The sequence below is a fragment of the Squalius cephalus genome, assembly GCF_949319135.1.
Source record: "Squalius cephalus genome assembly, chromosome: 8".
In the NCBI taxonomy this organism is placed as follows: Eukaryota; Metazoa; Chordata; class Actinopteri; order Cypriniformes; family Leuciscidae; genus Squalius; species Squalius cephalus.
Window position 1 is genome coordinate 24,621,126 of NC_137129.1, and position 14,991 is coordinate 24,636,116.

Genomic DNA, 14,991 nt, shown 5'->3' on the forward strand with positions numbered 1-14,991 from the left:
ATCGAGTCCTTAAACGAAACCATGTCAGAATGAAGCAGCTGTACCGAGTTCCATTTCAAAGAAACTCTGACATCATAAAGGAGGCACGATTCCAGTATGTGCAGGTACAGATTTTTTTATTGTAATACCTTGTTTACCATAAGCCGCTTTCCGACCGGAGGAACCTTTTCACAGTTCCTAGAACTATTGGCTAAAGTACCCGGATGTCGGCGTGTTCGCACCGCAGGAACTAGGAACGATTTTAGTTCTAGGAACTCCATTTGTAGGAACTAATTTAGGTCCTACTTCAGAGTAGGGTCTAAACTAGCACTATAGGAACTATCCGTGACGTTAGTGCACGCTGATTGACCGAACGCACGCGGAACACCAGCACCCGCCATTTTTAAAACAGCTAGAATGTAAACACACAGATTATAGCCTATATATTTATTCCATAAACTAACTATACAAAGTTTAAACATGGAAAACAGTGATAGATGGGTCTCTAAACCTTTATGCTGAAGAGAAAATCCAATGCAACTTTGAGGGGACCAAGCCAAACATGATTATGTTTATCTGCCCAGCTAGCAACACTGGACATCAACCACACGGTATAGGCTAATAACCTTTTTTCACATAATGTCTACTTTTTATAACAGTTCTATCTGATAAGATATTAAACAGTACTGTTAGACAGATCGCTAACAAATAAACAGAGAATACGAGCATTGTTTGCTCTGGCGTTCTCAGCGCCGCCAAAATAAAGGTCCGTCGCGCCGTCAAAATAAAAGTCACCGTGCTTGCGTCACTCCCTTACCCCTCCTACCAGTTCCTATGGCCACTTGGCCAGTGCGAACGCAAACAGCAAAACCGAGTTTGGGGGAGAGTAGTTCTTAGAACTGTTTAGAAGTGGACAGTTCCTAGAACTAAGTTCCAAGAACTACTTGGTCGGAAAGCGGCTATAGTTACATGCGACTGGAATTCTGTAATTTGCTTTATGAATTTTCTCTTTTTCTTAGAGAATAATGGAGCTTGAACCTGAAGGGGCACATCACAAATTCATTTTTGTGGATGAAGCCGGCTTCAACCTCTGTAAAGTGAGGAGACGCGGGAGGAACATCATTGGGCAGATGGCCACTGTCACAGTGCCAGGTCAGAGGGGTGCCAATATCACCATGTGTGCTGCCATCTCCAATGATGGGGTCCTTTGCCACATACCAACCATTGGCCCATACAATACAGAACGCCTCATCACATTTCTTGATGCATTGAAAGAAATACTGATTCCACCTAAAGAGAGAGAGCTGTTGAGGCCTGGCATGACTCTGTATGTCATAATTTGGGACAATGTGGCTTTCCATCACTCTCCCCTTGTGAACGAATGGTTTGCAGCACAGCCTCGTATTCTGATGCAATTCCTCCCTGCATACTCCCCTTTTCTGAACCCAATCGAGGAGTTCTTCTCTGCTTGGAGGTGGAAGGTGTATGATCACCGGCCATATGAGCAGATGCCCCTCCTGGAGGCAATGAATGCTGGTTGCCTGGCAATAGGTGCAGAGGACTGGATGGATACGCCATGCAAGGAGGTATTTCCCTTGGTGCATTGCAAGGGAAAACATTCAATGCGATGTTGATGAGAACCTGTGGCATAATCGTCAAGAACGAATGGACTAAATGTGAAAAATCTTTTTTTTTTGCTTTTTTTTTTAAAAGGAATTTCCACCCATAAGTTTCCTTTGGTAGCTTTTTCTTTTTTTTTTTTTTTTTTTTTTAAGTATCCATTTGAGTTTGTAAAGTGTCATATTTCATATTGATGGCTGTATTTTGTATTTTGTTGTCCATTGTGTATTGGTTGATTGAAAGAATAAATTAATTTGACCACAAGTTGTGGTGTTTGATGGAAATATTTGCTTATGTTGCATGCTTTTAATGTTTTGTGAGTGTTGGAGCATTTTGCTAACAAAATGAGTCATTTTGGCCATTGAGCTTCAGTTTTATCCTGTGTGTTAACTGTTTTGAAAATGTGATGTCAGAGTGGGCAAATGTATTTAAGCAATTGAGAAAAACTGTATATTGTTTCCATCCATTGTTGGTATCAACATTCAGTGCAACATTTTTACTCAATTTAGGCACTCTGAACTGACTTGTATTATGTACAGTTGGTTTGGTTACATCATTAGAAATAAGTGTGAACAATTTTGAGTCGTTGTGTGTAAACAATGACAACTGTGATGTAGTTGTGTTTAAATTTTGCCTGCCTGTGCATCACAGTGCAAAATGTGTTTTAGTGAGTAAGTGTGTTTAGAGTTTTGCTAAAAGAGTGCATGAGATTTGCCAACAGTGTCTTAACTGCCTGAACTTGTTTAATGTTTTACAGAAAGAGAGATTTATTCAACAAATTGGTTTAGGCTATTGAGAAATTGGTTCAGAAAATGGGATTTAGTGCAGGGCCGGCCCGCGGCATAGGCAGAATAGGCAAATGCTAGGGGCGCCATTCATCCATAGGGGCGCCAAAAGGAGTGAACGAGTGAATTTTTTTTTTTATTTTTTTTTATTTTTTTTTAAGTTATTTTTTAATAATACTATTTTAAAACCATTAGTTCGAAATACTACCAAATACTACCACATCAATCTTCCCCCGCCCAGCAAGTGCTTGAAGTGCGTCAGAAACAGAGCGCACGCGCGCGATCAGTTGTTGGTAATATGTTGTGTAGCGTGCGCGACGCCGCATCCAATGTAGACAGCACTGCTTTTGTTTGAGGGCACTTAACACACTCAGGTTCTCCTGTAGAAACGAGCCTGGCAGCTCGCGCCAGGTCTAGACACGGTGAAAGTTTCCTGATTGTGACGGATGGCCGAATTTACATGAAACGTTATAAATTAGCATTATAGTCTGTGATAGATACCGTGCCAAAAAGAAGAGAAGAGGATAAAAGGGGATAAAGACAGAGGTAAAGTGATGTAGTGAATGAACAGTTTATCTAATTGCATAGGAGTAAGATACTATAATTTAATAGCAGTTATTATGACCGCCGCTAGCATAGCTAGCGAAAGCGGTCATATATATTTTTTTTTTTTTCGTCATCTACTGAATTTTTTCGTCAACGATACCAGGGACACCGAAACACCGGGGAACATGAAATTTGGTGGGCATGTAGCCCCACTAGACTTTTACGGAAAAATTTCGTTTGGTCCCCGGGGGCCACTCCCCCCCCCGCGCTGGGCCCCCCCAAACCCAAAAAATGCAGTTTTTCCTAAATAACTACCTGAACCGTGGCACCGAGGATGAAGACATTTTTATGGTATGTTGGTCTTAAGGGCCCACATCAACCTAGGCCATAATCGATTGTCAAAGTTTTTTTTTTTTTTTTTCGTCATCTACTGAATTTTTTCGTCAACGATACCAGGGACACCGAAACACCGGGGAACATGAAATTTGGTGGGCATGTAGCCCCACTAGACTTTTACAGAAAAATTTCGTTTGGTCCCCGGGGGCCACTCCCCCCCCGCACTGGGCCCCCCCAAACCCAAAAAATGCAGATTTTCCTAAATAACTACCTGAACCGTGGCACCGAGGATGAAGAAATTTTTATGGTATGTTGGTCTTAAGGGCCCACATCAACCTAGCCCATAATCGATTGTCAAAGTTTTTTTTTTTTTTTTTTCCCCGTCATCTACTGAATTTTTTCGTCAACGATACCAGGGACACCGAAACACCGGGGAACATGAAATTTGGTGGGCATGTAGCCCCACTAGACTTTTACGGAAAAATTTCGTTTGGTCCCCGGGGGCCACTCCCCCCCCGCACTGGGCCCCCCCAAACCCAAAAAATGCAGATTTTCCTAAATAACTACCTGAACCGTGGCACCGAGGATGAAGACATTTTTATGGTATGTTGCTCTTAAGGGCCCACATCAACCTAGCCCATAATCACTCATTTGTGATTTGCGCCCCTCCCATAAAAAATGAAAATGCAATATTATTCTGCTTTAATCGCCCCTATCTTCAGTTGAGATGTTCAGAACTGCACCATATTTCATGTGTATGATTAACTTGACATCCTCTGGGGGTATGCTAAGTTTCGTATAATTTCATCCATGGGGGGGTATAAAATAAATTCATTTATGTGCACATTTAGTGACTGTACACTCATCGGCCTGTAGATGGTGCTGTTGAGCGAAGGGTTGCTGGTTTAGGATGATACTGTCACACACACACATGCAGGAATACAAACAAACGCAAGCATGCACACACACTGACATCCACACGCACAGACACACACACACACAAACACACACGCGCACACACATGTACGCACGCATACATACACGCACAGACACACACACACACAGACAGACATGCACATACTACTACTTTTTTTAGGTATCAGCCATATACCCGATTTACCAATACCCAATGTGTTATGCTTGGGCAGTATACTAATGAGGTGGGTGGGACATGTTTCATGCCATGTTAGATCACATCCTGAGAGTCTACGCTTTCAGAAAATATATAGTTTATATAGTTGAATCAGTTTTCTCTTCATGGTACAGACCAAAATGTATTATGTGTACACTTTCTTCACCTACAGTATTTGCCAAAATTAATAATGATATTTATTTAGGCTACAGGTTTATTAAAAATAGCAAAGTTCACATTAAATCTGTATTGTAAAACGCGCTATAAAAGATATTGGGGACTTGACTTGAATGCTAGATGTAATGCTCTAGATGTAATATATATATATGTGTACATATATATATATAGGCTAAATAATCATGAACACAATGACGGGGTGAAATAGGCTGTGATGCATGGGGCACCAGGTAAAATCTTGCCTAGGGCAGCAAATTGGTCAGGGCCGGCCCTGATTTAGTGTTTTAGCAATTCAGAAAAACTGTAATAATAATTAGTCCATATGTTGCACAATAAACACGATCTGTTGATAGAAGGCATAATCAGTGTGTACAAGTGCAATCGCGGGGCAAATTAAATATGTTGAGGAAAAAGCATCTACACTACAACTAGCGATGGCCCCTATGCCCATCAACAACCATTTGATAGTTATATTGAGTACAAACAAGTGTATAATAAAACAAAGTGGAAGAAAAACATAACATAATGTAATTTATATCACTTGACAAACTGTTTTTTAATGATAACAATAGGCTTCAGCAATACGTGAATGTTACATTGTTCTTTTTATGGAAAAATAAAAGATAATAGGCCTACTTTGATTCTTACATGTACAAATTTTCATTACTGTAATACTACTGAGAGTAAGGTGAATGCAGGTGCTTAAGCTTTTTTATTGCTTGAATTGCAAAACATGCCTCAGAAAACAGAAAATTCTACAATATAATCAGTAGAATACACCTTAAAAAAGACAAAGTAAAAGTTATTTTTTTTAATATATAAGTTGAAAGTATTTGGAGAAGATCATCAAATCCTTCTGCAAATGTTAGAAGGTTGGGGAAAAAATAAAATAACTGGTCAAAACCCCAATATTATTGAAAAAAATAAGTATTATCAAACAAGTATTTGATGTTTATATAAAGGCAAATGCAAATGCAAATGCAAAAAAATAAAAAAAATAAAAATGTAATGGGAATGTCATGCAACAAAAGTTTTTTGGAACTTCTTTTATATATAATTATTTTATATAAATAAATAAATAAATAAATATATAAACACGGTCTAGAAATGATAGAAAAATAAAACTCTAAACAAGTTCCAAATTTGAGGTTAATGAAAATGTAAAAATGAAATACCAGTGACATTTCTGATTAGGTGTAATACCCAAAAAAGCCACCAGGTGACAACCATGCTCCATTATAACTATAAAGCATTCTATAATGTGTTTTTCCATGTTTCCTGCAAAGTTTTCTGCCATGATGTCAATGAAGTCTTCCATGCAACATAACAATTCCAGCCAAGCAGTAAGTGATGCTGCACATCACTAAGGTAGAGGGGATATAATTATTATGGTATCTAGAGTGGCACAAATTTCATCCGAGACTTGTCTCCTTGCCCTTCACCTTCCTCCTCCTCCTCCTCCTCCTCCTCCTCCTCCTCCTCCTCCTCCACTCCAGTGTCCTCAACCTCTTCCTTCATGTCTTTCTGGATCCATTCCTCCAAAACTGAATGAACTGACTCTGGCCCATCTATTTAAGATTCTGATAGGTGTGTGATAAATTTAGACTCAGAGTTTCCACTTGGGTGATTGTGTGCTAACTGAGCTGAAGCTGTGCTGACTTGAGCAAACAATATTGAATGCTAGTGCTTTCTAAATGTCAACATGGTGTAGGCAATGAGAAATGAAGGGATTTGTTTGTAGAGTTTTGCAGTGACAGTTCAACAAATCTGACTTATGTGTTAAAACAGGGGAATAGTGTTTATAGTTTAGGGAAATGGGTGTGCTTTTTGATAAATGGCATTATGGTTTTGAAATTTTAGTTCAAAAGCCTGGTTATAGTGTTTACAGTTTTTCTCGATTGCTTAAACACATTTCTTGAAACTATGCCTCGTATTCTCAAAACAGTAAAACACAAATCCATAACGTCTCACCCAATTCTCCAAACATCCTATTTTCAGGTCAAAATTAAGCTCTATACTCAAAACCATTCACTCTTGCTGAAAAACCAAACTTCACTCTCAGACAGGACACACAAGCCCTCAAAAACACACACACTACAACATAGTCTAACACACGGTGCAATATTCAAAACAACATTTCCAAAACTGGTAAGTTATGTTGCTTGTGGTTCCCCTCCTCACAAAACTTTTCACATGATGAACACAAAAGACACAACCAATGGATACATTGGCACATTTTTATTCATTCATGTACTACACAGTACAACACACACACACACAAAAATTATTCTGCCTCAACATCCCGTCTTTGGTCTGGGACAGGCCAGAGAATCTTGTCTGGCCCCAATAATTGCTGCTTGCAGCTAAATTTCTTGTTTTCGTTGTTCTCAGATGTTCTGGTCCTTGTGTTTTTTGATTGATTTGTTAATAAATATTATTGACTGCAATTGGATCCAACTCTCCTGCATATTTAGAATTCCCCAGCGTTACATATCAGTTCTTGAGCCATTATTATTTATCTTTATACTAATTATACGGGTCAAATTATACGGTTATAATGCTCCAATTACACAACACGGTTATGACATTCAAATCTACACTGTTTGTAAACCTGCTCTATCCATTCAAACTGATCCAATTTCTGCATGTAATAACATGTAAATAACATTCTTTATTTTCAGAATTCTTTAACCTGTTCTTAAATCTGAATTTTTAATTAAGGGTCTATTATTTCTTTTTGATCTAACTCATAAATTGCTTTTATTGGTGTAAGCTATTTTTCCATCTTAAATTGGCCAGATTAAATTGATCAATAATTGAATAAAACTTTTTTACAAGAAAATAGACTTACCTATTTGTGTGCATAAATAGGCCTAACGGGGGTCGGCAACCCGCGGCTCTAGAGCCGCATGCGGCTCTTAAGCGCCGCCCTAGTGGCTCCCTGGAACTTTTTCAAAAATATGAAAATGAAAAAAATATTTTTTGTTTTAATATAATTTCTGTAGGAGGAAAAACATGACAAACATTCTTAAAACCCATTCGCACTTACGATCGCACCGGTGTGATTAGAACGGTCAGTGCATGACGTGATCAACTGCTAAATTCAAATGTGCTTTCGCGCGTTGGCTGGCGCTGAGCCAGAGACAGGCGCGCTCAGAGGGAGCTGTCATATATCACAACTTTTCAGTGTTTTCAACCACATAATGTTTATTTTAGGTTTCAGACATATAAGTACTAAAAAAACAATACATTTAGAGTTTGTAAAATACACACTGATGTTAAAGGAAGAGGCAATAATAATCCTTTCCATTATAATTAGACACGTTTTATTCATATCAGATACACATTGTGTAAGTAACTTTAAAGTTTACTCTATTCTTCTCCCAGTACACCAGCCACTTACTTTTATGTATTTCGGGAGAAGTGGATGAATTCACGTGTTGTAAATCCAACAGATCCGATTCTCTGAACTGCGTCTGCGGCACAAACTAAGATGGCGGCGTCCATCGCGCATACAGCTCAACTAACGCGATCGTTATAAAGGTGTTTAAACAACAAAACACTTCCACTTGCATATATTTGACAATCGGAATATCAGATATTTCATGCCATATCTAACAAATTTGTGAATATTTTGAATAAAAAAGGAAAAATGACATAAAAGCAGATCATCATTCATTCAGCTCTGTTGTTGCTGCGGTGTGTCACGTGACACGCAATGACGCGTCACCATGGAAACCATAAAGTGACACATTCTAAATAATGGTCGCCTTGAAAAACTCACGCTGGGGGGTCAGCCAGAATATTTTAAACTTACGTGTGAAAGGGTTAAAGTTTTTCAACGTTGTAAAAATGTGTATAATAAATATTTAATTTCAACATTTCTGTCAACGAACATTTAATCATGAATGCTCATTGTAGCCTACTTATCATTTTGATACTAGGGGGCTAATAAAGCTAATATAGACACTTACAGCATGTGTTGCCTTCATTATAAGGCTTATATAAGGCTTTTAATTTTTTGCGGCTCCAGACAGATTCGTTTTTTTGTTTTTTTGGTCCAATATGGCTCTTTCAACATTTTGGGTTGCCGACCCCTAACCCATAACCGTTCGGTTAGAGTAACTGCTTCATTCGACTGAATGGCCTAGAGAAGCGATCATGTGTCAGAAGTGAAAGTGAAAGAAGGAACTTCTGCAGTTTGGGGCGTTAAAAGTGCTGACGCACCGACTCTTTGTGTAAAACTGAAGCGTTCAAACGTTCAAAAGCGGTGATCAGAAAGAGCTTTACCCAAAGCTGATTGTTAGAGCTATACTTTACATATTATACGGTAGGTGAAAGATGCTACACACATCGACAAAGACGCCGACCGGAGGATTCTCTTTTGAGAACACACGCAGGTGAGACATCTATAACAACTTGATCAAGACGTAAACAATAAATAATATGATCAAGACATTACTACAATTTACATTGATTGCCAAGCGCTAATATGCTTACGAAGCCAAAACGATTGCAAAACATCAAAGTGTTTTGACACATGAATGAGTAAACATGGCCTACTCCTAAACAACATAATAGTAACAAAAAGTAGGCCTACCTTAATAATGCCATATCTTTTAATTGTATTGTATCTGTTTGCTGTTTATTCATTTATAGAAATGCTGTTCTGGAAGCAAATTTATCAGAGAAGGGTTACAGTGCACCAAACGCCAGGAAGACTGGCACCACCATTGCTGGCCTGATATTCAAAGTCTGTTTTGACACTGCAAAGCATGATTTGTGTTGTTAATTACTGATTAAATATTTATAATTTAAGTCTATGTTGTAATTCATTTCCATATCATTTAAGTCTATATTGTAATTCAAGTAATTGCAAATAAACTTAGCTATATTAAATAAATATGATGGTATGCAATATTTAGTTATAATAAACCAAAAAAATAAATGGATTTTATTTTAGGATGGAGTGATTTTAGGTGCAGACACCAGAGCCACGGATGATATGGTCATAGCTGATAAAAACTGCATGAAAATCCACTACATAGCTCCCAAAATCTAGTGAGTGAATCTTTTGGTTGCTCATCATCATAGTTCAAGACTCTGTCTAAACTAAATTTTATAGTGCCTGTTTTTGTTTTCTTTTTCTTTCGTTCTTCTTACCACAATAGCTGTTGTGGTGCAGGTGTTGCTGCTGATGCTGAGGTCACTACTCAGATGATGTCTTCAAATGTAGAACTGCATTCACTGAGCACAGGACGACCTCCTCTTGTGGCCATGGTGACCCGACAGCTCAAACAGATGCTGTTCAGGTGAAAGTGTCATAGTCGTTCAGTCTGATTTAAGTGATTAAGCCAAAATGATTGATACATCAAAATACACCATTCTTTCTTTATTTAAGATATTGCTCACTAGTTAACTGATAATATTAGTTTATCTTAAAGAGCTATTTAAATACATCTTATCCAGGTCCAGGACTAGGGCTGATTGTTTCCCATTTTTTTTTGTAGGTATCAGGGGCACATTGGTTCTTCTCTAATTGTGGGAGGTGTGGATATTAATGGCCCACAGCTCTATAGCGTCTACCCTCATGGTTCCTATGATAAGCTTCCTTTCCTTACCATGGGTACTTTATCCCCTTTATTTGAATGAACACAATCAAACATGTTTTTTTCTGCACTTATTTAGCAAAACTATATTACAGGGTCTGGAGCAGCTGCTGCCATTTCTCTATTTGAAGATCGTTACAAGCCAAATATGGAGGTCAGACAACTGTTAAGACATTCTTATTGATATTTTCCAACATGGTATTGTATATGCTGTTATTGTAGTTACATTTATATTTTAACTAGGGGTCTACGGACCCCTGAGGGCCCTTCAAAGGGGAAGTACACCCAAACACTTGCTTGATGCTCGAGAACAGACCTCATTGGTCCCTGCAGAAGTTCAATGAATGAACCTCAATCATTCTCGTGTGTCAAGCAAGCATGTTTGATCTTCCTTTTATCAAATTTGAGTGCTCAATGTAACATTTGCTGACAAAAGAAGACAAAGGTAAAAGACAACTTTTATGTGGAAATGAACTACAATCCAATGAATAATTGTAAATGCTGGAACAGTAAAATATGTTCCATAATAATAAATAATGATTTATGGCACGTATAATAAACATATTTTAAAATAAAAATAATTAGTTTTTTGCAAAACATCCAACTGTCATCCAACTGTTGCACCCTGTTTCAGAATTTAAGGAATTTTGTTTCAGTTTTCTATTACAATCTGACATTTATTTTTTATTCTTTGCTTCTTACCCTCAATGTAATCTTTATTGTTGAATCCCACTTCCCAAACACACGTTCTGTATTTGTTCTTGTCAATTCCACACCTACATATACGCTTGGGAAATGTAAAGCTGGAGGAAGGAAAGCAGCTGGTGAGAGATGCCATCACTGCAGGCATCTTCTGTGATCTGGGTTCTGGCAGCAATGTAGACCTATGTGTGATCACAGAGAAAGCTGTGGATTATCTGAGGGGATATGACCAGCCTGTTCAGAAAGGATTGAGGTAAGATTCCAGTGTAATGTGGAAGATTGCAGTAACATTAATTCTTCATCATTTTAAAATGAGAATTTTTTTCAATGTATCCATTTTCCTGGGTTTTCCAGAAAGCAGGGTTACCCCGAACTCTTGGTTGATAACATTTCTTACTCAGTTATCGGTTCCAAAACACGTCCAGAAGTAAGTTCAGTCAACTCAAGAGTATGTTCACTGTGAACACACTCATACAGAAAGGTACATCCTAGTACAGAGCTCTGCAGTGATTATTATTTTTGTTGGCCAACCCAGAAGTTAGCATCACCCTGGTTCCCTCAACAAAAACTCAAGATGTTTTCATTGGCTTTTTTGTATTATTGCAGAAAATAAGCTCTGTGAACAATAATAATAATAATAAAAAAAAGATTCTTACACTTTTTGTTCATCATGATAATCTTCACAAATTAACAACTTTTAAATTTGAAGCCTATAAATACAATTGTCAGAGAGCTATAAACAAACTACACCACATCGCAGGACCTCAGCTTCACCATCACTAGCTTCCAGCAAATTGACAACTTCCGACTAGCGAGTAGATGATTTTTCCAGTACAGTGTGATGACATTTAATGTCCCTGACAACCTTGTAGTCCCATTCACGAAGCCACTTGTTAGCAACAGCCTTTTTCAAGACAAGTAAAAACTTTTACAAAATTTCAATAACCCTAATCCTAACCCTAACCCTAACCCACAGACCTTATTTCTGGCAAAAAAACAAAAAAAAAACAACCTTTTACAGTTTTTTTCAATTGTTTACACGCAATTTTGAAAACCGGGTTCTTTTTTTCAAAATATAGATCACAATTATCCAAACACCACATTCAATTTGCATAATTCCTAGATTGTTTGCAAAATTACAAACTTCAGTCAAAACATACACACTTCAGTCAAAACATATACACATATTTGTGAAAATGCTATTAGTTTTCATTTAACCAACACAGTCCTCAATGATCAGACATTATTGCCGCCAGTTTCACACTGCTGTGATAAATAAAAAACACATTTGTAAAAAATAATTTTAGGAAATAGCATGTGCTATATTTTTGTCCAGACATTGTTATGTAAGGGATAATTTAGATGACAAAAAAAAAAATAGTGACAAACCCACAACATTCTTCATGATTAGTTTGAGATATAGGGAGAATGTACACAAATAGGCCTACTATAAACTTAGCAAGCACTGCACAACACTGATGCAGACTGAATATTTCAAGTATTTATTTAAATACTTACAGTATTTCTTACCATAATCAGTTACATTAATCAACCAACAATGAAATCAATGAAACAAATAAAATATGTAGACAAATAAAAATTACTGCATGAAGTACATACACTTTGACTCTGAAGTCAAACTACTCTGAAGTCAAACTACTGTAAAAGCAACAAGAATACTGTAACTATTCATCTCCTCTCCTCCCCCTCTCATTCTCACTCTTCTTCTTCTAGCTCTTTCCATTTTTGTTGAAGACAGGTGAACTCACCTGCTGCCTTTTATAGCACACCTGAGTGCTGCGTTTTCAAATTAGCACATGTGTGCTTCCACACCTGGTGGATGTGATTATCCAATTCGTTCATTAGTGTGGTCATTGGCAATCCGGGGCTTTGTAATGACAAGGAAGTAACCTCACAATCCTTATCTGTGTTTAAGGTGTGAAAATGTGTGTAGAGTTTTACAAATCACTGTGTGTAATGTTTTGCAAAATGGGTGAAGCAGACATTGTGTGTAATGTTGTGCAAATCTGTGGAGGTGTTTTGCTCATTGGAGTAGAATTTTGCAAAGTGTGTGGAAATTTTTATTTTAGTTTGTAAACAATCGTAAAAAACTGTAAAAATCTATTGACTTCAGGATGATGGAACCGGAAGTGCTAAAATGCTAACTCATTTCTGGGTTTTGGCCTACAAAATGTCATCCCTACAGCACTCTATTCACTTACTTGTGAACTATTCTATGCCATTTTTTAGTAAACATAGGGCCAGATTTTTGGGGTTAAATAAAACTCTGTCAGGATTTACTAAAGACAATAAATTTGTAGACATTTTTAATGAAACTGAATGTTAAGGTTTCATTATAATACTATATATTGCTATATATTTACTTGTATATATATTTACCAAGTAAACTTATGCAAGACCTGCTTTCTGGAATATACCTCTAATCAACTCTCATCCTGATCAATTCTCTATTAATAACCTTCTGAGTTTACAACTGCACATATTTATTCATAAAATCTCTTAACATTAAAAAACATTTTCTCTCTTTCTTCTAATGCACCAGGGAGGGTACCTACAGATACAAGCCAGGCACTACTGCTGTTCTCACAAAAACAGTTATTCCATTACCACTGGATGTTGTGGATGAATCTGTCCAAGTGATGGACACTGAATGAGAATATATTCACATTTCTTTACACTCTTTCTTTCACTCTTTAGGAAATAAGGTATATGTGAATAGGTTTCCTTTCTGGATAAAAATGGAAAACTATATTTTTCATAATTTTAGAAGTAGCCATATGTTTTAGGACTTTCCATGTATTCAGTAATTTGCATTTGAGCTACTCAAGACTGTTTTGCAAAAATGCATAATATTAAAAAGTGTGTTTCCTTACCTTTCATTAACCCATCAGACATAAAATAGTCCATTCAATAAAATTTAAGATTAAAAAATGAAAGATTGTCATTTTTGTTGTATTTTTTTTTTTTTTTTTTAAACTATCAAGCTAAATATTCATTTGTTGGATACAAAGGCAATATTAACCATAAATATTTGTATTGTCTTATAAGAGCTTTACAACCAGATATTTCAACATGATGGGAAATCTGTATTTTTCAAAAATTTATTACTACCACATTGTTCACAGCAAAGTGAGCAGACATATTTATACATATTTTTATTTATATATTTACAAACTCATGAAGAAACAAACTGCATGCCTTTTAAATATTTAAAGCTAGTGAAAGCATGAGAATTATTCTTGGTCACAATTGTTACCGGTGGGGAACTATAAATCAGTCAGTTAAAAATGTATCAGTTGCTGAATAAGACCCATTATAAAGTTGCAATATTTTATTGTAAAAATATTGTAATTTTTTTTTTTATAAAATGCAATTATGTTGGGAAAGGGCATCATAAATAAAGAATAAATATAAAAAGTATAATTTAATTTTTAGATTGTTTTGTAATATGCAAAGTTTGTGACACCACCTGTTTATGTGTCCTGTGATCATGAAATGTATGAACAAGAGCAAAGTACCTACAATCACTATAGGACCAGTTTCTCAATACTAAGACCATTTGTTTTTTAAAAATCTTTTCACACAGTGAGCACAACAGGCTAAACTGTGGATCATTTATCATTGCTTTAGCACAAAATGCATTCAATGGCTAGATCTTTTAAATTACATAAACTACACTGCTCAAAAAAATTAAGGGAACACTTTTTAATCAGAGAATAGCATTAAGTCAGTTAAACTCCTGGGATATTGATCTGGTCAGTTAAGTAACAGAGGGGCTTTAGTGTTAATGAAATTAACAGCAGGTGCACTAGATGGGCAACAGTGAGACAACCCCCAAAACAGGAATGGTTTTACAGGTGGAGGCCACTGACATTTTTTCCCTACTCATCTTTTTGGACTGTTTTTCACCAGTTTTACATTTGACTAGGGTCAGTGTCACTACTGGTAGCATGAGGCGATACCTGGACCCTACAGAGGTTGCGCAGGCAGTCCAGCTCCTTCAGGATGGCTCATCAATACGTGCCATTGCCAGAAGGTTTGCTGTGTCTCCCAGCACAGTCTCAAGAGCATGGAGGAGATTCCA

The 14,991-nt window shown here is 37.0% G+C and overlaps 1 protein-coding gene across 1 annotated transcript; it reads left to right on the forward strand.

Annotated features, from left to right (window-relative positions):
• Positions 1 to 8,511: 8,511 nt before the first annotated feature.
• LOC307162652 (proteasome subunit beta type-7-like) lies at positions 8,512 to 14,302 on the forward strand. The gene is made up of 8 exons (XM_079878110.1): positions 8,512 to 8,975; positions 9,235 to 9,328; positions 9,539 to 9,636; positions 9,747 to 9,887; positions 10,086 to 10,201; positions 10,280 to 10,338; positions 10,988 to 11,139; positions 13,450 to 14,302. Exons 1-8 carry the CDS (start codon positions 8,917 to 8,919, stop codon positions 13,559 to 13,561), a joined length of 831 nt encoding a protein of 276 aa, XP_079734236.1. The 5' UTR covers positions 8,512 to 8,916; the 3' UTR covers positions 13,562 to 14,302.
• The last annotated feature ends 689 nt before the right edge of the window (positions 14,303 to 14,991 follow it).